Source organism: Piliocolobus tephrosceles, chromosome 8 (genome assembly GCF_002776525.5).
Source record: "Piliocolobus tephrosceles isolate RC106 chromosome 8, ASM277652v3, whole genome shotgun sequence".
Classification (NCBI taxonomy): domain Eukaryota; kingdom Metazoa; phylum Chordata; class Mammalia; order Primates; family Cercopithecidae; genus Piliocolobus; species Piliocolobus tephrosceles.
In genome coordinates, this window is record NC_045441.1 from 146449859 (window position 1) to 146475049 (window position 25191).

Here is a 25191-nt window from a genome sequence, read left to right on the forward strand (position 1 = left end):
CGCAGACACACTAAACCAACGCAGACACACTAAACCAACGCAGACACACTAAACCAACGCAGACACACTAAAACCAACGCAGACACACTAAACCAACGCAGACACACTAAAACCAATGCAGACACACTAAAACCAACGCAGACACACTAAACCAACGCAGACACACTAAAACCAACGCAGACACACTACACTGTTTGGAGGCCAGAAAGACTTGACCAATGGATACAACCAGCAAACAGTTCACAGGGAAAACGCACCATGAAGACCCTGTGAAGAGACTGAACGACACCCCATCCCACACCACGTGCCTTCCCCTCAAGTGCACGCGCGTCTGGGCTGACCTGCTCTCCACGCTGGCACCAATTACAGTACATGGAACGCAAGTTCCAACCACAAAACCCCCAATTTATGGGGGTCATCGATGTCATCGATGTGTAAATTACTGCCTATATTTTACCCCTGGAAATTAACAACTACATTGACATAAACTTAAATCTAACCAGTGTCTTTTCATTATAAACTCTTAGAACATAAAATGTATAAGATGTTACCTTTTATCAAGAGGTTAAAAAATACCCTTCTTATTTTTAATCTCTAACAAAGGCAATCCAATTAACTCACTGATTTTTAAAAAGATAAACCCGGCCAGAGCACAGTGGCTCACGCCTGTAATCCCAGCACTTTGCAGGGCCGAGGTGGGTGGATCACCTGAGGTCAGGAATTCGAGACCAGCCTGGTCAACATGGTGGAAACCCCCTCTACTAAAAACATAAAAATGAGCCAGGCATGGTGGTGCACGCCTGTAGTCCCAGCTACTCGGGAGACTGAGGCAGGAGAATCACTTGAACATGGGAGGTGGAGGTGGCAGTGAGCCAAGATGGCACCACTGCACTCCAGCCTGAGCGACAGAGCAAAAGTCTAATTCAAAAAAAAGAAAAAAAGATAAACTCAAGTGATGTCTCTTGAAAACACAAAAAAATTACCTTATAAGTTTTGGGATCTAAGTTATGCTGAACAAAAAAAAGTGGCAAGAATATATTTTAAATATAAAAGAAATAAAATATATGAAAAATAAGAATAGAAAGTAAGCAAAACAACTCTTTGCTGTTTGTTAAGCCTCATTACAGACACATCAAATTTAGGTGGTGCAGTGTGGCACTGAGGGCACGAATGATAAGAAAACACAGTCATCTGAGGGAAGAGGCCGTGGGGTGGAAGGCAGCCAGGGGTGCTCTGCCGAGCGCTGGAGCTTGGCCGGCAACAACACTGTTCCCTGCAGGCCCTGTTGCCTCAAGCGGGGCAGTGTGTGTGAGACCCACCTTCATACTTCAGGAGCACTGGCCAAGGCAGAAAAATAGATCAATGTATTCATGAGAGATTTTTAAACAAGTGTTGAATCCAGGCTGTGTTTCTGGTAAAGGCTAACGTAACCAGGACATTCAGCTGACGAGCATGTTCCATTTTCGAGCACCTGGCCCCACTGAGAGTGTACCCCAATCTCCAACCTCGACATGCAGGGCTGAGATGACCACCCTCAGCAGCTCGAAAAGTGGCAGCTCTGACACCCTGATCTGGAACTGACGCAGCAGGCGGATCTTCCTGTGTCCCCTGCACTGACCTTCACTGTAAAGCTAACCCAGGTGAGTCTCAGACTTCACCAGCTCCTGGAGCCCAGAAACCAATGGGCATTTCTAGAAGGTCAAGGAGAATCTACGGGGAAAGACCATTTCTCCTTAAGATCTCGGTGTCATCTCCAGCCCCTCTAATTCCATCCTTGTGAACATAACCCAGAGGGGTTACTGAGGTGAGATCCGTCATGCAGAGTGAAGAATGTGGGTGATCATGGAGACCTGCAAAGTTTTCCTCTTTCCTGGTCTGTGAGACGCTGTGTATCCGCAGCACCCTGACCCAGCATGCCTCTCCCTCCGTATCCTGTGAACTCTCCCATCATGGCCGCACCCCAGCCACTCTGGCCTCCTTTTTGTTCTTCCAACCCAACGTGCTGGTGGAATTATCCTGCTGGTTCGCAGCAAATGGTCCCCACACAAGAAGCAGGGAAATATTATTCTGTGCATCCCACCCTGCTTACAGCAACATTTGTTCCTCTCAGCACCTCATGCTGCCTCCTATGCGGGAGGCCAGGGCCTGTCACTGCCCTGCCCCTGCCTGCCCACACCGCCCCTTTCTGCTCCTGCACCTGCCTGCCCACACCACCCCTTTCTGCTCCTGCACCTGCCTGCCCACACCACCCCTTTCTGCTCCTGCACCTGCCTGCCCACACCACCCCTTTTTGCTCCTGTCCCTGCCTGCCCACACCGCCCGTCTTTCTGCCCCTGCCCTTCCTGCCCACACCACCAGCCTGTCTATTCCTGCCCCTCCCTGCCTACACTGCCTGACTTTCTGCCCCTGCCTCTGCCTGCCCACACCGCCCACCTTTCTGCTCCTCACCCCACGTCCTACTCCAGGCGATCTGCAGGCAGTCTCTCTACTCTGCCTGGGGTGGGGTGGTGGTGGGTGGTATGAGCCACGCCCTCCCCTTCAGGGACAGATGAGAGCTTCAGGAGGTGAAATACTCCCTCCACCCTCTTCCCTTTTGTTTCCTTTTCCTTTCTTTCTTCCTTCTCCCTGTCCTTCCTCCCTCCCTTGCTGGCTGCTTTCTTTCCTTCCTTTCTGCCACAAACATTTACTGCACCAGCTACCTTTGCACCAGCTACCTTTGAAGGTGCACAGATAAATCCATGAGCAAAGTCCTTTCTTTTGTGTGACTTCCATCTATGTTAGAATAGATGGGAAAGAAACAATAAAACCATGAATGCACAGAGTGTCTGGTAGTGATCGATGCTGTGGAGAAATAACCCAGGGTAAGAAGGATGGGGGGCTGGAGGACTGCTCCTTCATACAGCACTGCCAGAGAAAGCCTCACTGAGAAGGTGAAGTTTCGGCAGAGGCCTGAGGAAGCTGAGCGTGGGCTTGGCGGGGCCTGGGAAGCTGTCTTCAGGCAGGAGTAGCAGTAAGCACGGACGCCATGGGCAGAAACTGCCTAGAATGTTCGGCTGGAAGAACAGACAGGAGGCCAGAGTGTCCAGAATGCAGCCCCCATGTGGAGAGTTCACAGTGATATGGGAGCACTGGGAAGGGGAGAGCTGTTCCCTTTAAATGATACAGAAGTGGGAAGGGAGGTGCTGGTTTGAGGAGGGCAGGTCCCTGGCTGGGGCTCCATCCCCATGGACCTAGGTGAGGACAGGCACTCCTGCCTTCACCACCAAATGTTGCATTTCCCAAGACCACCCTGGCCCCTGCCACACCCCCATCCTGTGCCTATAAAAAGCCCCAAGACCCTAGCAGGCACACACACAAGTGGCTGGATGTCAAGAGGAGCACGTTGGCAGAAGAGCAGACCGACGGACCCCAGCATGCCAGCAGGCCACCGACTGGTGGGACAAGAGCACACTGACAGACAGCAGCAGGCCATCGACCAGTGGAATGATGCAGAGTGTGGTCAGGGCCAGTCTGAGGAGAGCCCAGGCCACAGAGCACCCGGACTCCAGGGGAAAATCATCTCCCTTATGGCTCCCCCATCTGCTGAGAGCTACTTCTACTCAATACAACCTTGCACTTACTCTCCAAGCCCACATATGATCTGATTCTTCCAGCACACCAAGGCGAGAACCCAGCACACAGAAAGCCCTCTGTCCTTGTGATAAGGCAAGGGTCTGATTGAGCTGACTAACACAAGCCACCTATAGACGGCAAAATTAAAGGTGTGTAACACACGTCCACTGGGGCTTTAGGAGCTGTAAACATTCACCCCTAGACCCTGTGGGGTCTGAGCCCACAGACTGCCTGTCTGTCTGCTCCCCTAAAGGTTTGAGCAGCGGGGCATTGAAGAAGTGAGCCACACCTCCATCTCACACCCGTGAGGAAGACAAGGAAACTTTTCCCATTCCAACAGGACACGGAGGGAGAGGAGTGGTGGGTGGGGGGTGCCACAGATATGCAGGGTCTCGCAGACCAGGCAAAGAGCTTTGATTTTTACTGAGAGAGCTGAGAAGCCCGTGGTGTGCTCTGAGCAGTGGGATATCATCTGATTGACAAATTTACAAGAACCACTCTGCAGGCCTGAGACAAGGTCAGAGGCAGGAGGCCAGGTCTGGTCAGATCTGGTGAGGGGTGGTGGGTGGGGGGTAGAGGGAGGAGCCGGCTGGTGGGGAGAACGGAGCATCCCAGGTGTGCTCGGAAGGCAGGTGGAGCAGGGTCTGCCAACAGAATGGACATGGGGGGACAGAAAGAAAGGGACCTAAACGGATGGTGGCCCCACAGCCACGCTGTAGAAGCTGTGGGAGGCTTCGTTCTATGTGTGGGGTCCGGGCTGGGCTGGGAGGCCCTCAGGAGCCCGACAGGCACCCACACCACCATGTTTGGTCTTGTGCCAGTCCAGGTGGGATAAAAGTCCTCCTGGTCACAGGCAGGGCATGTCATGGCAGAAACCTTAAGAGATCCACAGCCTTCCAGAAAAGGCAGAGACACAGGCGTTCTCTGGAGTCAGCCAAACCTGGCTCAAGTTCCACCCCACCATTCACCATGGTTGGGACTCAGGGAACCCTGTCCAGCCTCTTCCAGCCTCAGGATTCCTCTGTGTGAAACTGAGTCAATAACTCCCATTTGAATGGGTTGCTGAGAAAATGAAATATAGTAAGTGTGTTGTCTACTACCTGCTAATGCTCAGTATTCGTCGACAGGAAGTTGTGTCCCCTCTTTTAACATCGCTGTAACATTTAATGACTCAGAGAAAGTCTCTCTTACGGCTGCTACGCATCCCTTTTCCTTTGACTCCCTTTGGTTCGAGTCTTGTTAAATGGATGGGAGAGCAGAAATACAACTGCCCTGAAATAAAACCTCATGTTCTTTATGGTAAAGACCGAGAACAGGAGGCATTTTCAGTGGGCCTCTTAGAATCACTATAGTAAGAAACATCCACCTTCAAAATGGAATAATAGAGTCCAATTCCAAAAATTACTTCCCCTCATCTGAAAAAGAAACTTTTTAGGTTATCATTAATGAAAAATAACTTTTAAAAAATCATAAGTATACAAGAGAAGATTCTAAGTCGCTGGGCAGCTTATGGGAGAACAGTTAATGTGTACTAGGAATCCTCTCCCCATAACCTCTACAAACCACACACACAGCATTTTATGGACACGCTGAGTCAGCTCAGAAGCATCCACTACCCGCCATTTGAAGATGAAGAGAAATGAAGAAGTATGTTTTGCAGTGTCCAGTGGGCCCTGGTGGGTTAGAGAAGGGCTGCAGCACAGAGCACAGATAACAAGAATATCAAAGTAAAACGTTGTGTTCCATCAACCACACCACGTAATTCTGCAATCTGGCCAGTTTATAATGACATTTTAAGTAGCTTTCAGTGCTCCAAGTAGGCTCTCATAAGGCAATTACACAAAATGTCAGGATATTAAATGTGTAAAGCCTGGAGTAAGAGATCAGCTCACATGACTCTGCATGCTCAACTGTCACAGCCTGGCCTACTGAAATTACATGTCATCCTAGGGCCTTCCAAACAAAATGGTACAAGTTTTAAAGAATCAGCTACAGCCTGCAGATAACCTCACCACAACATTGTTTTCACAAAGACAGTGGGAATCGTACACAACAGCTTTTGCTTCTAAGTGTGTTTACAACCATGTATATATGAAGGTACACAGTTAGCCACATCTGAACAGCCACCATCACCATCAGCAGCACCACCATCACCAACACCATCATCATCATCATCACCATCACCATCATCACCATCGCCACCATCACCATCAACGCTATCATCACCATTAACACCATCATCATTGCCATCACCATCAACACTATCATCACCATCATCATTATCACTATCACCATCAACACTATCAACACCATCATCATCACCATCACCAATGCCATCATCACCATCGCCATCATTGCCATCACTATCAACACTATCATCACCATCATCATCATCACTATCACCATCAACACTATCATCACCATCACCAATGTCATAATCACCATTAACACTATCAACACCATCATCATCACCATCAACACCATCATCACCAATGTCATCATCACCATCACCATCAACACTATCAACACCATCACCATCACCAACACCATCATCACCATCATCATCATTACAATCACTATCAACACTATCATCACCATCACCAATGTCATCATCACCATCACCAACACTATCAACACCATTTTCATCACCATCATTATCATCACCATCAACACTATCATCACCATCAACACCATCATCATTACCATCACCATCAACACTACCATCACTATCATCATCATCATCATCACCATCAGCACTATCCACCATCAACACCATCATCACCATCACCATCAACAGTATCATCACCATCAACACCATCATCATCGCCATCATCACCATCACCATCATCACCATCAACACTATCATTACCAACATCAACACCATCATCATCACCAGCATCCTCACCATCACCCACCATCATGGGGAATGGACTGTGCTCCTTTGGTTTAGAGGACATACAGCCCATTTAATTGCTGGAGTCCAAAACTTGGGTATTTGCAGAGGATTCTGGTAAATTCAGTAGGTGATCATTATTGCATTCTCTCCTTATTTGGGCTTCCACAGGGAGAAACTGACATAATCATAGGCCAGCATGCTGTCTGTTATCACTGGAAACAACACAGATGTAGTAAAATGTATGCTCCTTCCAATTTGGGGGGGTAATGGCATCACAGCTTAGTGGCGTGCATCTCTCCCTCACTAAAGAAAAGTGCCCACACTGCAGCCTGGGATGAAGCTTCTCCTGCACTGTCACACTGCAATATTTTGCACTCACAGGGCTCTGCATTCACCCAGTCTAACACTTTCTCTATTGAATGCAATAGTGAGGCAAAGAAGAAAAAAATATATCAAATTAGCTCTGGCATTAATGATGTGACTTCAATGGGGTGTGGGGATCGGCAGTCAAATGTCTTTCTAAAGAATGCTTCCTTTAGGTTCACGTTAGTGTGGGTTTGCACACTCAGAATGTGAACTGACAGACGGCAGGTAAGACCAGAAGAGAAAACGTTTCACAGATGTTTCAGGGTTGGGACTTCGGAGCTGCCCACATTCACTAAATGAATTAAGCTGACATCTGTAGAAATGCCCTCTTAATGGGAACAGTTATCTTGAAAAGTTCTAGAAATGCCGGTGGAGAGGGCAAGTGAACACACAGCTACAGTCAGATGCTCGGCAAGATCAGACCCAAAGTGAACCAACTGCTGCGCAGAACGCCCTGGGGCCTTGAGCCCCCAGTTCCAGCCTGTGACGCACTCACCTGCAGGAAGGGGAAAGGCTCCCCCAGCACCTTCCCTGCACCTGCTCTGTGCCCTCAGAGGGGTAGCGTCACCATGTAATCAGTGGTCTCCATTAACCAACAGCGTTCAGGTTGGAACTGGGGAGATTTGGAAAAGTGACAGGAAGGATGACATCATACACGGAGGATGCTTACACAGCAGAGAGCACCCCTGTTCCATGTGGCTCTGGAAGGCCTCCCCATTGTGCTTACACAGCGGACAGCTCCCCTGTTCCACGTGGCTCTGGAAGGCCTCCTCATTAGAGCCATGGCGGAAGGTGGTGGGAGGAAAACCTCAGGGGGGCAGTGTCAGTGAAGTGCCTTCAGGTGCCCTAACAATTCCCAGTCAGACAGAGACAAATTTCAACCCAATTCTCAAAGTAAAAATCCTTCCAGCAAATGCAGCTGGCTCACAGCAGCATGGACCTGGCAGGAAAGCAGTGACCTCACAGGTGTTTAAGCAGAGTCTGTGAGGGCATCAGCCGAACACCGTGGAAGGATTATTTCTCACATGGGGGCAGAGTTTATGACTCTCTCACTTCTCCCAAATCTGAAAGCAGTGACTCTGCACTGATGCAGAAGTGGGGGAGCTGCCTCCCGCTGGAAGAAGACATGAGCTGGGAGGAGCTCAGCAGTGCAGGTCCAGGGCTGCCAGCCACACGCGGGGCCAGGGCTGCCAGCCACACACGGCCGCTGCCACCCCGCACTGGGTGCATCCGCGTCAGGGCTGCTGAGCAGGTGGGTGTGTCCTCAAGGGGCAGTGAGAGGATCCCTAGTCCGGCTATATAAGCCACAGCGTGACCCCTCCCCCACCAGCACCCCTGGGAAAGAGTGCGCTGCTGCTGACTCCACGGTGTGCGGATGCGCAGAAAGAAAAGCCTCAGGCAGTGCACACTGAGCACGGGACTGTTTCGCTAGGATGAAAGGTGCTTTGATAACATAGGTGCCTTCTCCTCCTGCTTTGGAGGGTGCTCGTGAACTCCAGCCAGGGGCACGGATCTGAGATTAAGAATTTATCAGTGGCTTCCTCCTGGAGCAGCCTGTGAGAGGCGCCTCTGCGTGCCAGTGATTAGGTGGCCAATTCTCTTCTGATTTTTTTTTTTTTTAAGCCAAGAGGCATGCTTGGGTTTAGAATACTGAGCAGCACTGGCCTGCATTCAAATATGAATGAATTTCTTCAAAAATGAGAAGGCAGCAGGTGCTTCCTTTCAAGTGAAAATGACCCCAAAAGTGTGGGCATATTTTCTCCAGAGTGACAGAAGCATTGGCATCGTGTTTTCTGTATTATCATCTACTGTTGTCCCCGTGAAAAGTCAAAGCTTTGGTTCACTGCCCTCCTGAGACTGGGCTGCGGGGCACATGCCCTTCTCAGTGAGGGTTTTCAGTCTGGGATTCCCACCACCAACACGACAGGGAAGTGGGCATCACACTGGCCAACGCAGGACCTCAGGCTCACGGGAGGCTTGAAGGAGAAGAAGACCAGAGCACACTTATCTTGGATGAGGGGAGAGGACTGGGAGCCCGTGTGATTGGCCGGGACTTCGCAAGTGCTTTCTGAATGAATGAGTGAACTCAGGAATAACCACACGAAGCGTTGCATGGCTGGAGAGCTGCATGGCCGGCGACAGAAACAAGTTCTTTCAGCTTCCACGTGAGTTTCCCAGTCACTTCCCAAACGAACGCCATGGGCCCCACCTTAGAACAGAGGCTGGCTGGGTGGAGACCCGTAATTATCCTGGCCATACAAGTGAGAGTATAATAAGACGCCTGAATAGAAGAAATACCAGGTTTGTTGGGAAGAGGCTGCAATGTGAAATTCAGAACCAAAAGTCAGCCGTCATGATGTGAATTAGGGTCTTGTAATTCCCATTCAGGCTCCAGAGGGCACAGAACCGAGATGATGAAGAAAGCATTCTAACAGGTTGGTTACCAGTTTTGTTTCCTGTTCAGTGTGGCTGGTGTTTGATCAGTGAGCAAGGATTACAACAGTGGACACACCCCACACATTATTTGTCGTTGGTTCATATAGAAAACGGTGTCTGATGCATGCCCCAAAGTGGTTTTCAAAATGCTTTCACTGTCATCAGAGTCTTGAGCTGAAACAATGGCATTACACAGATACCATATCTATATGAAAAAAATATTACAGCACTGACGAAAGAAAGCAGAAGTAAAGAAATGGAGAAACAGTGTATAAATACCGTATGCTCACGGCTAGCAAGACACGGGTTTGGATCATAATCTCAAAAGAAACAGTCCCAATTGCCATAATCCCAAATAGTGAAATCCCCAAATCTCTGCATATCAAAATCTCTAAATAGAGTCTAAATCCCAAGAGTCTAATGTTGCTAATGTTTAAAATCCCCTAAATGATAATCACAGAAGAGCTGCATCCTGCTGGGTGGAGCTATTGCCTTGTTACTGTCTTTATTTGGAAATTAAGCATAATTTAAGGAGTTGTGTGCTAAGTTGACAAGGAGTTGAAACTGTGGACTTAAAACTAAGTGTCAACTTGACTGAGTTAAGGAATACCTAGAAATCCAGTAAAGCTTCACTTTGGGTGTTTCTGGGAGGTGTCTCCAGGGAGATAGGGTGGAGTCTGAGTGGGCTGGGAGAAGGTCTGCCTCAGTGTTAGTGGACAGGCACCATCCAAACAGCTGGGGCCCAGAGAGAACAAACACGGAGGGTGAATTAGGCTCCCTCTGAGCGCTGGGGCAGACTTTCCTTCTGCTGCCCCAGACATCAGAGCCCCAGGTTTGCCGGCCTTCGGACTCCAGGACTCACACCAGCCGTCCCTGGGTCCTCAGATTGAGAGTTACACCATCAGCTTCCCTGGTTCTCATCGTAAAAACACTGCAACTTCCTCAACAAATGAAGAATGCCCTTTTCGTACATCTTCATTTGTGAAAGATACAATTTCTTGAGATCTCAGCTCTTCTACTGTTTATGCAGCAGTGACCCATCAGGGTTTTTGACTGATCTCGTCAAAAGACTTAGGCTGTTCATCAGGGTATTTCAGATGCCTGCAGTTATACAGCTGGGTGCACACAATTACCAAGCAGAGTGTCGCTTTTACACATCTCCCTTCCTGACCTATGTCTTCATGAACATGGTTCATCTGCTCATAACTGCTATGCCCATGCAACTGTCGTCAAGATATCTGAGGGCTCGTGCCTGCAAAAATACGAATGTTATTATCACTTATTTTATTGTGCAAAATGGCCTATGAAGTGCTTTGTCATGATTTTATATGTTTTGCAAACAAATTCCCTTTTAAAAATGTAAACAAATGTCTTTTAAAAAGTTTTTTCCAGAATTACATTTTTGGGATTTTGATATTTTGAGACTGTGATTTTCAGGCTTTTAGGGACCTTAGGGATTTTGATATTTCAGAATCTTAACATTCAGAATTATGGTATTCACGACTGTTTCTTTCAGGATTATGACTGGCTCCCAAAGACTCAATATTGTCAGCATGTCAGTTCTCCAATTTGATCTATGCATTTAATGAAATCCCAGTCAAAATCCCAGCAAGTCATTTTTTGGATACAAGCAAATTTATTCTAAAGTTTACATGGAGAGGCGAGTGACCCAGAACAGCCAACACAATACTGAAGAAGAACAAAGGTGGAGGACACCACCACCCATTGTTAGGACGCACTACACCTGTCGTTAGGACGCACTGCACCCATGGTTAGGACGCACTACACCCATCGTTAGGACGCACTACACCTGTCGTTAGGACGCACCGCACCCATCGTTAGGACGCACTACACCCATCGTTAGGACGCACTATACCCGTCGTTAGGACGCACTACACCTGTCGTTAGGATGCACTACACCTGTCGTTAGGACGCACTACACCTGTCGTTAGGACGCACTGCACCTGTCCTTAGGACCCACTGCACCCGTCGTTAGGACGCACTACACCCATCGTTAGGATGCACTACACCTGTCGTTAGGACGCACTGCACCCGTCGTTAGGACGCACTACACCCATCGTTAGGACACACTACACTCATCATTAGGACGCACTACACCCATCGTTAGGATGCACTACACCTGTCGTTAAGACTCACTACACCCATCGTTATGACTCCCTCCAACTCCACAGGAATCCAGGCAGGGTGGAGTTGGTGACACAGACAAACAGATCAATGAAACAGAACAGAGAGCGCAGACATGGGTCCACAGACATGAGGTCAGCCGAGCTTTGAAAAAAAGCAAAAGTGATACTATGGAGAAAGGATCGCCTCTTAACAAATGGTGCTGGACAACTGGACGTCCACACACACAGAAACAATTCCAGATGCAGACCTTACACCCTTCACAACTAACTCAGAATGGATCACAGAACTCACTATAAAAAGAAAAACCATAAAACTCCTTAAAGGTAAGAGAGGAGAAACTCTAGATGACCTTGGGTTTGGTGATGACTTTTTAAAATCCAACACCAAAGGCAAAATCCATGAATAAAATAATTGGCAAGTTGGACTTCATTAAAATAAAAACTAATGCTCTGCAAAAGACGCTGTCAAGAGAATGAAAAGACAAGCCACAGACTGGGAGAAAACGTTTACAAAAGATGTATCTGATATCTGATAAAGGACCAATATCTAACATATTCAAGAACTTTACAAACTCAACAATAAGGAAACAAACAGCCTAATGGTCCCTGTGGTCCAGAGACCACCACAGACACCTCACCAAAGAAGATACACAGAGGAAAACAAGCACATGGAGATGCTCTGCTTCCTCCATCATCAGGGAAATGTGAATGAAAATGACAACGAGACACCACCACACACCTCTCAGAATGGCCAGAACCCAGAACACTGACAATACCCAATGCAGGCGAGGATGTGGAGCAACAGCAGCTCATTCACTGCTGGTGACATGCAGAACGCAGAATGCCACAGCCACTGGGGAAGACAGTAGCCTCCAAAACCAAACATTCTCTTACTGTGTGATCCAGTGACTACACTCCTTGGTACTTACCAGTAGAAGTTGAAGACTTACACCCGTACAAAAACCTGCATGAGGGTGCTGATGGCAGCTTTATGAATAATTGCCAAAACATGGAAGCAACCAAGATGTTCCTCAGTAGGCGAATAAACTGTGGCCCATCTATACAATGGAATGTTATGGATTATAATGTAATAATACAATATTATTCAGCACTACAGAGAAATGAGCCATTGAGCCATGAAAAGACGGGGGAATCTTGAAGGCATGTGACTATGAAAAGTTCACATATTGCACGGTTCCAACCCCAGAACATTCAGGAAAAGGCAAACTATGGAGACAGCAACAAGGTCCATGGCTGTCAGGTGACAAGCGGGGAAACTGGAGATGCTGAAGTGGATGAGCCCCAAATTCCTTCACTGGCCACTGCACATCACCTGCTGTCCTCCCCATCACCCCACCTTAGATAGGCCTTCAATTGAACCTGCTTTAAAGCTCTTTGGAAGGAGACCAGATGTGAATTAGGAATAAGTGACGGAAGAGGGTCTCTTTTTAAAGTTTTTACCAGGTGAACTTTTGTCGTATGTGTGCAGCCTGCAGCCTCGTTGACTGACTGCTTCTTCGGCAGCAGGTACGCGTCGGGGCTTCTCTCTCACTCTCTGAAGACTGAACAGCAAGGGTCTCATGTTGGACCCGACCGTGCGGCAGGAGGGTGACCCTGCTCTCTGACCTGTAAAAAAGTTTTCTCTTCCCTGACATCATCGCAGGGTCCTCCCTTCCTGCTTGGGTGCAGTTGCTCTTTGTGTGTTGAGAATGTCTAACTAGCTAGGGCCTCTCATCTTGAGACATCATTCCATGTCTGGATTTGCTTTCGAATCATTCCAGGGCAGAGCAGGGGGCTGTAGTGGGTGCAAAGGAGCATCAGGAAAGCCTGAGAGTCACCATTTGTGGCAGACAGGTGATGCCTATACGGGGTTCTCAATTCTCTCTGCATATTTCATAGGAGATGCCTGTACGGGGTTCTCAATATTTTCTGTATATTTCGTAGGTGATGCCTGTATGAGGTTCTCAATTCTCTCTGCTTATTTCGCAGGTGATCAATATTCTCTGTGTGTTTCATAAGTGATACCTGCATGGGGTTCTCAATTTTCTCTGCGTATTTCATATTTGACGTTTTACATGATGCTTTTCTAAAGCACACAGTGCAATTAGGAAGACAGTGTATATCAGAAGATCACCAGCATTGCAGGGTAGCTCAGGAAGAATGCCAGGCACATTGTGTAAATCGTAGGGATCACGGGAGAGTGAAGAGAGCACGTTCAGGACTCTTTTTCCGAAGATCCACACCCTAGGGTGTGGGAGGAAGGAGAAGGTGCCAAGGCAGAGAGGCAAAGCTTGCCAGACGCATAGGAAAGGTGCGCAGAGCAGGAGCGTGCGTAGGAAGGGCACGCAGAGCCGCAGCACGCCCTATTCTCTCTGCGAGCTCACCCACACCGGGCTCTCCAGCTGGGTTTCCCTCCCTTTGATGGGGGTGAGGATGTTGACTGCTTTCTGTTCCCAGTAATGGGGACAGAGGTGAATGGGGCTTTTTAAGTTGTGGGAGATGGGATAGGATAGAGAGAAGGGAGGTTAGAGAAGGAAGAGGACGACCCAACATGACCCCACTAGAAGGAGCACAGAGGCAGAAGAATGCAGGTAGAGGGGCAGCCAGCACCGGGGAGGGCCATGGAAGGCTGAGACGAGAAGCTGAAGGGGACCTCAGCCATGTGGCCAAGGGCTGAGGCCACACTGAGCTGGAGGAGAACGGGAAGCTCAGCAGCTACACGGGACCCAACGTCACAAGTGAAGATCCCTTGATAGCGTCCAGTACCCACGAAAGCACAGGAGGCGGTGAAGACCCCCATGGTGTCTAATACCCATGAGAGCGCAGGAGGCAATGAAGACCCCGATGGTGTCTAGTACCCACAAGAGGCAGTGAAGACCCCCTGATAGCGTCCAGAACCCACGAAAGCGCAGGAGGCAGTGAAGACCCTCGATGGTGTCTAGTACACAGAGAGTGCAGGAGGGAGGACCATCAAGAAAAGGGGTTTCTTGGAATAGAGCATGACTTAGAACAGAAGAAACGTAGCCCCAGAGGGAGAGGTGCTGGAGGGAAAGTGGCCACTCCAGGTAGGCAGCTCCCGTGGCAAACAGCACTATGAATGCTCCAACAGCGCTCACTCAAGTGCAGCATTGGCCTCCTCCGCCGTCCTTCTCCTCCAAGACAGGAACAAGGAGAAAGCATTGGTCATGGTCACGCGTCCTTCCCTCTAATTGCAACTTCACATTCCTTCTATTTAAAAATTGCCATAATGGCTGCATGAAGAAAGAAAGAGCGAGGGCAGGAGAGCTTCCGGCTGCAGACAGCAGAGAAGCTGATGCTCGCTCTCAGCGGCTCCCATTCAGCCTTCACTTAAGGAGCACGGGGTGCTCACATAACGCAATGCTCAGGCAATGTTTGTGAAAACCGTTATCTACTTGATTTTAGTGTTTGTTATCTCCAAAGGGGAAGTCATATTTTATCACAATCCACTGCAGGATGGTCTTGGGAAAAGGCTGTTGGGAAATAAATGGGTCAGAACCTTCTCCATATCACAGAGCCACAGGAACCCGCAAACGCCCTTCTGGGTCCGCCTCAACGTGGGTTAACTCAGGTAGTGACACCAGAAGCCACGCTCTTGGCACAGCGGTCATCTCGAGGCCGACACTGTTCACCCAGCCCATGGTGAGCAGCACGAAATGCAGACGGGGCTCCGGAAGACGTGGCCAACTGCCAAAAATATGGGCCAGGGCCACATGCTGGGCCACAGGAGGGGTGAGTTCAGCGACAAAGGACACTGGACTTAACGTATTCAATTTTCCATAACGAAAAAGGCTGTGGGCCAGACCCATCCTGCAAGCCACGTTCCCCGCCCCATCCATCAGCTTCAGCAGTAAAACTGTGAAATCGTAAAATCTGGGGAAGGGATGAACGAGAAGTGAGAAGGGAACACACACTGTCCCCAGACCCTCAGGAGCAACTCCCCCTCCCACCAGCTGCTGCATTCATCATCCCTAGACCCTCAGGATCATCTCCTCCTCCCCCGGCTGCCGTGTTCACTGTCCTCACACCCTCAGCAGCGCCTTCTCTGTCCCACCCTCAGGATCACCTCCTGCCTCTCACCGACCACTGCATTCCCAGGTCTTGAAAAGACCACATACTCCTTCCCAGCACAGAGAGGGTATGAGGACTGAAGGCACCCTTCCCCACATCGTGCCCCACTCCTGCTGCACGTCCTCAGGGGGAGTGCGGTGTGCAGACCCCACGTGTGGGAAGAACGTAGTGCGTCTGTCACTAGGAGGGGCCGGACAGAGGACAGTCAGCAAACAAGAAACACCAAGCAGGCTGGCTCACCTTCGCCTGTGCTGGGGGGGTCTTCAGGATCTCCCAGAGGTGAAGGCCACTTCTGGGGGATGGCTGGTGACAACAAGGGCCTGGGCATTCTTGAGGGTGCACGCAGAAGGTACTGTGGCTCCAGGCTGCCCTTCCCAGGGGGAACTGGGGGCCTCTGGGCAGCATAGGCACCAAGGGCTGCCATCAGATGGTGTCTCTCCACACTGCTGTCCACCTTAGGGCTGAGCTCGTCCGGCTGGAGCTGGCTGAGGGTCCGTGGCAGGAGGTCCTTGGGGAGCTGGGCCTGGGGCCCGGGAGGGTAGGTCAGCGCAGACGTGTGGGCCACATAGGTCAGGATGCTCTTGGAGAAGCGGTCGTCACCCTGGAGGGGCAGGAGAGCAAAACAGAGCAGGAGTCGCATTTCCATCGTTAGCCGGGGGCACCAAGATGCCCTTCAGTCTCAGTTTTCAAGGTTCTAAACAGCCCTGGGGGTACCAAGATGCCCTTTGGTCTCAGGTTTCAAGGTCCTACACAGCCCTGGACATCTCTGAAATGTAAAGCCAAAACAGGACTCTCATTTTCACTCTGACCAACTCAGGTCCCAATTTCATATTTATTCCTGCGTTATTTTTAATAACAGCTTCACGGAGATAATTCACTCACATCACAAGTTTTTAGTGTATTCACAGAGTTGTGAAACATCACTACTAAGTCCAGAACATCCACATCACCTGAAAAGAGACTTTGCAGTGTTCTCATTCCTCCCTCCCACCCCGACACTGCTCATTCGCTTTCGGTCTCAAAAGACACTTTGCAGCGTCCCCGTTCCTCCCTCCCACCCCCACACTGCTCATTCGCTTTCAGTCTCTGTGGATGAGTCTCTTCTGGACGTTTTGTGTAAATGGAATCACACCACGTGTGGCATCTGTGCCTGGCTTGTTTCCCTCCACATAATGTCCTCAGGTGCACCTATGCGGATGCCAGGACACGGGCCGGGACGTCCTTCCTCTTTAAGGTGAGTACTATCCCACTGCATGTATATCCCACATTTTAAAAATTCATCGATCAGTTGATGGACATTTGCTTTTTTCCACCTTTTGGCTATTTTGAATAATGCTGCTCTGAGTATTCATTTATGAGTCTTTGTATAAATGTGTTTTCAATAGTCTTGGGTTTGTTTGAGGATATTACGTGGTAACTCAACATTTAACTGATAGAGGAACTCCTAAGCTTTTTTCCAGCACAGCAGCACCATGATAAAGCTCACCAGTAATGGATGCAGACCCCAGTTCCTTTGTATCCTTGCCAACACTTTCTACTGTCCTTCTGTTTTTATTAGGGTCATCCTAGCGGTTGGAAAGCGATACCGCGCTGTGTCATTTGCATAATGCGTTAAGCCTAGTATGTCCTGCACCTGGAGCCTCCAACTCAGCTTTAACTAATGGACCTTTGCACGGCCGCTCAGGGTTACTGCTTTCCCAGCAATGTGAGGAGCCGCTCCCAGGCACATTCGTGAGGCTCGGCAGTGCCTCCCTGGTGGCTAATGATGCTGCACCTTGGCGTGCCCTTATTGACTACTCCTACCTCTTCTCTGAAGAAATGTCTGTTCATATTTTATGCCTGCACTGGTCTTTACTTTAACCCCGAAAAGCTGCTCCCCAATACCTGAATCTCTCTTTCAGCAAAACCCTCAGCAGAGGCCTCAAGTGCCTTGTCTAGAGGCTTCATTCCAACTTCTGTACTGATGACTTGAAACATGTTTGCCACCTGCTCTTGTAACCGCAATGTTCTTCTGCAGCAGGGAAGATGCCAGGGTGTCTTGTTCGATAATTACCTATCGCATCATTTACTAATCAATGCCCTGGCTCACAGTCTTTCATGGGATTTCTGTCTATATTTTCTCCTCACTCATTTAGTAAAATTCCCCAAGAGGACATGTCCTCATCACACTTTGTGTCACTAGACAAACCAAGGCCCAGCTGTCCTCACCTCTAAGGCAGTTGTAAAAATGTGAAAAGTTCCCATATTCTACCTCGGACTTGGGCTTCATCAAAAGGTCATGGACAAGCTGAAAATTAATAATTTCCAGCGTAGAGACTTTCGAATCCTGGACACACACACTGAGCTCCCTGGAGGCATGCACGGGTGTGTGGACAACACAGTTGAAATCCCATCCATTCGTATTTTCTACTTGCACCTCCTTGGGGCACATGATCAATGTCGTGTCAGTGGAGGTGGACCCCTCAGCATCCAGCTATGGGTGTGCAGCCATCACTGGCAGTAAGGTAAGGGGATCCGACTCTTGAGTCCGGCTATTTCTGAAAATATTGGGGTTCATCTCTGGGTTAGATTTTTGAATAGCAACCTGGGAGTTGGGAAATGGGTTGATACAGGTTGGGTTTTTTTGTTTGTTTTTTTTACAGTTTTTGTTTTGTTTTGTTTTGTTTTTTGTTTTTTGAGACAGAGTCTCCCTCTTTCACCCAGGCTGGAGTGAAGTGGTGCAATCTCAGCTCACTGCAACCTCTGCCTCCTGAGTTCATGCAATTCTCATATGTCTCTGCCTCCCAAGTAGCTGGGACCACAGGAACACAACACTATACCTGGCTATTTTTGCGTGTGTGTATGTTTTAGTAGAGATGGGGTTTCACCATGTTGGCCAGGCTGGTCTCGAACTCCTAGCCTCAAGTGATCCACCTGCCTCAGCCTCCCAAAGTGCAGGGATTACAGGCGTGAGCCACCGCGCCCGGCAGTTTGAATCAGGTTCTAATTTCGGTTCTCATATATGAACTTGGGCAAATCACTTGACCCCTAGAGACTCAATTTTCTTCTGTCAAAAAAGGAAATCAGACATTATCTCTAAGATTTTTTTTTTCTTTTGAGATGGAGTCTCTCGCTGTCGCCCGGGCTGGAGTGCAGTGGCGCATCTCAGCTCACGGCAACCTCCACCTCCGGGGTTCAAACGGTTCTCCTGCTTCAGCCGCCCGAGTAGCTGGGATTACAGGCATGTGGCACTGTGCCCAGCTAATTTTTGTATTTTTAGTAGAGATGCGGTTTTGCCATGTTGGCCAGACTGGTCTCGAACTCCTTACCTCATGTGATGGGCCTGCCTCAGCCTCCCTGAGTGCTGGGATTACAGTCATGAGCCACTGCACCCAGCCATTATCTCTAAGATATTTTAATTCTTATTTCTAAAGTGATGGGACTTTAGCTATCATCCAAATTGTTTTAATTTTGTCCAAGGACTAGCTGAAATTAACTATTCTTCCCTTAAGAAAGAGAATATGTGAGAGAGAAAGAGCGAGAGCGAGCGAGAGACAGTGAGTGCCACCACAACAAACAGCCCCTGCAGCAATTTCCCACAAATTGGGTGTAAGTGTCAATCTCCAGCTCAGCCTGTACTCCCTCTTGCACAGGCTGTCTCTGAACACCTGGTCAGCCACCGTGCTGGGGGCTGGGGATCTGCGTCCAAATCCCTCGTTATGTGTCTGCAAGCGGCTCTCCCCTCATTGCTATGAATGCAGTAACCTGGAGCTTCCACTCAAAGGGCCTTTAATTAAAGTTGAGTTGGAAGCTCCAGGTGCAGGACTGACTAGGTTCAGTGCATTACACAATCACAGCAGAGTGTGATCAGTGCAGTAGACTTGGATAAACAATCTATTTTTGGTTTATGTTCTGAATCAAATTACGGTGAAGAGGAAAAAGAATATTTCAGTAGTTAGTACAAACAACAGAGCCTGTAGAAATAATAGCAAACATCGGTTTTCGCAAGCCACTCCGGTGACTCAATAGATGATTGCAGACGCTGCGGTGTTCCTCACCAAGGTAGTGACCATCCTATAACCAAGAGGACCTGAGAATTGGGAATATGGGCAGTGAAGAAAAGTATTCTCCCGCTGACTGGCTGTTTTGTGGTTTGAGGTCCCCAAGGAAAGGGAACTGGCTCTGGAGCTGCCTGGGTTTAAACTACCACCAATGCTACGACCTTAGTGCTTCAGCACCTTATTTAAGTCATCTGTAAAACAAGAATAATAATAATAGTATCTGGCACAGGAGTGTTAATGGCTACTCTTATTACTATTATTTACTTTACCTTATTATACCTTCATTATTTGTTATTTTGTTTGTTTTTTTTTTGAGACAGAGTCTCACTCTGTCGCTCAGGCTGGAGTGCAATGACGCGATCTCAGCTCACTGCAACCTCCATCTCCCGGGTTCAAGTGATTCTCCTGCCTCATCCTCCTGAGCAGCTGGGATTAAGGCACACATCACCATGCCCAGCTAATTTTTTTGCATTTTTAGTAGAGACGGGGTTTCTCCATGTTGGTCAGGCTGGTCTCTAACTCCTGACCTCAGGTGATCCTCCCGCCTCGGCCTCCCAAAGTGCTGGGATTACAAGCGTGAGCCACCATGCCTGGCCTATACCTTCATGTTCTTTAAAGCAGTCAGAAAATCCATACCTCAACTGAGGAGGAACTGTCCAATTAGACCTTTTCTTCCACTCTCAGCTCTGAGTTTAAAATTCTGTGACTTGTTTTCAAAAGCCCTATTGTGAAGGTGTTTTAGTCTCAGTTCAACATACCAATGATGGGAGGTTTCCAAAGACAACGTGGGATAATTTTTAAGACCATAGCTGCCCAAACCTGGAAATTAGCAGCCTAAAGGCATGGACATGGGCCAATTTCCAGTACATGTGATGGACATTCCTGTGCATGAATTCTTCAAACTATGTGTAAGAGAAATCCGGCTGAGCATCTCTGGGGTAGCCCAGCTGTGGGTATGAAGCATTCGAGAGCTTCTGCCAAAGTCTGCTAATGTTTAAGCTGACATGATATTCTACTGGGAATATTCTTCAACCTACTGCATTTCCATACGAGGAGAAGTAGAACTCAGTCGCCCACACAATGAACAAGCCAGCAGGAAAGAAGGCTCACTGAGAGACTGGCCCAATCCTGTCAGCTCTGTGTAAACTGTGTAAACTTGAAGCCTCACTTTCACCACCTGCAAAACTAGAAAAAATAATTCTGTTTTCTTTTAAAACCTGCTGTGAGGATTAGGGAGAGTATAGGTAAAAGTGCCTCGCTCAGCACATAATTCAGAGGAGGAACTTGATAAATGGCAGTCATCAGCACTATCATCATCACCATTAGTGTCAATGCCACCATCCACAGCAGCATCCCCACCATCATCATCTTCGCTATCCACAGCACCATCCCCACCATCATCACCCTCACCATCAGCATCATCCCACCATCCACAGCAGCATCCCCACCATCATCATCTTCCACCATCAACAACAGCATCTCCACCATCAACACCTTCACCATCATCATCACCCCATCATCAACAACAGCATCTTCACCATCAGCATCTTCACCATCATCATCACCCCATCATCCACAGCAGCATCCCCACCATCATCACGCTCACCATCAGCGTCATTCCACCATCAATAGCAGCATCCTCACCATCATCACTTCCTATCAGGGGAACCAGCCCCTAACATTTCAGTGTAGGTTCTTTTCTATTTTCCCTAAATGTTGGCCAGTCTGAGAAATAAAGAGAAAGAGTACAAAGAGAGAAATTTTACAGCTGGGCCTCCAGGGGTGACATCACATATCAGCAGGTTCCGTGATGCCCACCTGAGCCACAAAACCAGCACACTTTTATTAGGGATTTCAAAAGGGGAGGGGTGTATGAATAGGGAGAGGTCACAGGGATCACATGCTTCATAGGGCAATAAAAGATCACAAAGCAGAGGACAAAATTAGAATTACTGATGAGGTACCATGTCCTGCTGGGCACACATTGTCTTGATAAACATCTTAACAGGAAACAGAGTTCAAGAGCAGACAACCAGTCTAACTAGAATTCACCAGGCTGGAATTTCCCAATCCTGGTAAGCCTGAGGGCACTGCAGGAGACCAGGGTGTATTTCATCCCTTATCTTCAACCGCATAAGACAGACACTTCCAAAGTGGCACTCACAGACCTACCCCTGGGAATGCATTCCTTCCCCAGGGTTATTCCTTGCTGGGAAACTAATTCAGCAATATTTCTCCTTGCTTTCTGCAAGAAGAAAAATATGGCTCTATTCTGCCCAACCCCTCAGGCAGTCAGACCTTAAGGTTATCTTCCCTTGTTCCCTGAAGATCGTTGTTGTTCCGTTCCTTTTCAGGGTGCCCTGATTTCATATTGTTCAAACACACATGTTTTACAAACAATTTGTACAGTTAACACAATAATCACACGATCCTGAGGTGACATACATCCTCAGCTTACGAAGATGACAGGATTAAGAGATTAAAGACAGGCATAGGAAATTATAAGAGTATTGATTGGGGAAGTGATAAATGTCCATGACATCTTTACAATTTATGTTCAGAGATTTCAGTAAAGACAGGCATAAGAAATTATGAAAGTATTAATTTTGGGAACTGATAAATGTCCGGGAAATCTTCACAGTTTATGTTCTTCCACTGCGGCTTCAGCCAGTGTCTCTGTTTGGGGTCCCTGACTTCCTGCAACAACTTCCACCATCAACAACAGCATCTCCACTATCTCCACCATCAACAGCAGCATCCCCACCATTATCACTTCTGCCATCAACATCGTCCCTGCCATCATCACCTCAACTATCAACAGCAGCATGCCCACCATCATCATCCCACCATCACCATCATCAGCAGCAGCAGCACCATCATCACCACACCATCCACAACAGCATCCCGCCATCAGTGTCACCCCCACAGTCAGCAGCATCAAACCTCTACTGCTGCTGTGTGCCAAGCCCTGGACTTCTGCGAAGGAAGAATAACTCAGACGTGGCCCTGTCCTCACACATCTTGCAGACTGAGATAGGAGTTGAGTCACAGATGTTAACAACCATAATTGAAAGAATACTATTACAGAGGTTCAGAAAAGCAATCCTGGTTTTGGAAGAATGTGATTCTCTTCAGGTGGAGGAAATCAGAGCTGCTTCCTGGAGCCAGCTGATGTAGTTCATAGAGCCACGCCCTGCACTGTACCCCTCACCTGTCAAACAGTGACACCGTTGAGGAAGTGACTCTCCTCGATCCCAACTTTACTGGGGCAGGGGTACCAGGGCTAAAAATCAGGCCTCTTCCTTTGACAAACATGTCTCTCCTGGAGATCCACCCAGCCCAGTCCCAATGGCACAATTATGAGTTCAGGCTGACAGGAAGGCCAGGAGGTCTGGGGAGTCCCACACGGCAGGAGACGCTGAGTGGAGGAGACTCCTGTGTGCGCACTGGTCTCTGCCCATGCTCATCAGCTGTTCTCCTGCACCGAGGATCCAAAACAAATTAGGAAGCCCAAGTCGGGACATCTTTTGACCACATAACACACGTTTTCTCCGTCTCACCGCCCGCAGGCAGCACTGACAGGCACATTGATCACAGCGTGCTTGCTGCCGGCCTGACAAAGCACACGGCCGCAGCGCTGTTCGCAGGCTTCCTAATGAGCTGGCACTGGATGCGGCTAGGTTTGGCTGCTGAGGTGGGAACGCGGCAGCTCCGGCTCCGGCTCGTGAATGTGGGGTTGGGATGACTTCACTGTGCCTTTCCGTCTCGGGCCTTAGACAGGTGATTCTGGCAGCTCATTTATTTTCTCTGTCTCTCTCTGTGTCTCTGTCTCTGTCTCTGTTTCTGTCTCTCTGCGTGTCTCTGCCTCTGTCTCTGTCTTAACACAGTAGAAAGTGTCAGCGTTTAACAGTGCTCAGGCTCTAAGTGGCCCACTCATGTGGAGGGAATAACGGTGGTGTCATTCTTACCGACAGCACTGTCTCCAAGACAAAATAACATTTTTGTATTCAGGGAAGCAGCAGGGTCTCACACTAGCATATACTGTGCTGTCTCTGCAGCCAAGGTATAGAGCTCTCAGATTGAAAAACACGACCCCGCACGGTTTTTAGAGTTCACAAAATCTATGAGGTTGAAGAGGTTAAGTCCTAAACAACTTAGGATCAACAAATTTGTAGCGAGTTGACAGTATCACGAGGCGCCAATGTGAACGCCTGGATATCTGCTAATGATGATGCATTCTGCGACTCTGAAATTATCGGAAGACTCGCGACGCCATGAGGCCAGTGCTGCTCTCACCCCGTCCTGCTCCGAGACTCACAATGCCGTGAGGCCAGCGCTGCTCTCAGCCCACCCTGCTCCGCCCGCCACTCTTCCTTCTGTCACTCTTCTGGCTCCTGTTTGCGTTTTGGCCTTTCCAGAAGCTGCGCCCCAAAGCCTCCTACCTTGTAAGTGAAAAGCACAAGGCATGATTAAAGCAGCGAGTTCCAATCCATATCCCATCCACCTTGGCCTGGGATTAGAGGTCAACTGACTCAGAACCACCCGGAGGACCATCGGACAGGCATCGCCACAGGGCTGTTATTCACAGGGCTACACCAGGCTGTTTTCGGCTTTACATGCCTTAATTTTCTCTCTCTCAGTGACTCGATGGTACAGACACGATTATCCACATCTTGCATATGAGGAAAGAAGATCCTGCAGCGAGAACAGGGCAGAGCTAAGACGCAGCCCTTCTCCCCAGCCTCTGTGTGTCTGTAACATCTCAGACACCCAACACGCTGAGTGAACAGAGGAACAGCAAGCAGGCCAGCTTGCATGGAGCACAGGTCTGGGCGTGGAGGGGCTGCTCGTGCAGGGGGGTGGCACCTGTCACCGCGAGTGTCCAGTGGAGGGCAGGGACAGGACTGTCTGGGAGGAAACCAGGGTGACAGTCAGGACGACAGTGGCCAGCATGCATCAGCCTGCTCTGCCTCAGACACTGCTGTGTATGCTGGGAGCAGAACACCACGCCCTGGGCACACTTTTCCACCAGAGCTCCGCTTCCCACCAAAGGTCGTGAGAACAATCGCATGAGGGGGTAAACTTAAAAAACTCAAATGAACATCGTGAATGTGGCATCCAATATGTGGAGGCCACGGTCCTCATGGCTGTGTGCCTCCGCACCTGCTCCTCCAGGTGGCATGGCTAAGCAGACGGCTGTGAGGGAAGCTGTGTCCCCAAACACAATCCCCTATGGTTTGTCACAGAAACAGGCACAGGGGAAGGTGGGCTTGTTGGCCGCATCTGGATGGTGACAGTTTGGGGCTGTTCTGGATAAAGCCACTGGGGGCAGTCATGGGCCAGCCTTCCTGTGAACGCAGGCGTCCCTCCTCTTGGGTAAACATCAGGAAGGGAACTGCTGAGTCCAACAACAGACGTATCTTTAGCCTTCAAGCAGCTTCCAAATACAGGTTACAACAGCTTGCATTGCATTCCCACTAATTTGAGAATTTCTATGTCCTCATCAAGAGTTGGTTTTATAGATTTTTTTTTTAATTTTAGCCAATCTAGTGACAGGAAGTAGTCGTTCTTTATGGTTTTGTGAGTAAGGATGCTCACCACCTTT

At 48.8% G+C, this 25191-nt stretch overlaps 1 protein-coding gene across 2 annotated transcripts in view; it reads right to left on the reverse strand.

Annotated features, from left to right (window-relative positions):
• PTPRN2 (protein tyrosine phosphatase receptor type N2) overlaps positions 1-25191 on the reverse strand; it is a 984778-nt gene that overhangs the window by 576849 nt on the left and 382738 nt on the right. For both annotated transcript variants that reach the window (XM_023225377.1, XM_023225378.1), the window contains exon 6: positions 15787-16147. In XM_023225377.1, coding sequence (XP_023081145.1) covers positions 15787-16147 — 361 coding nt within the window. The remainder of the gene's footprint in view (positions 1-15786; positions 16148-25191) is intronic.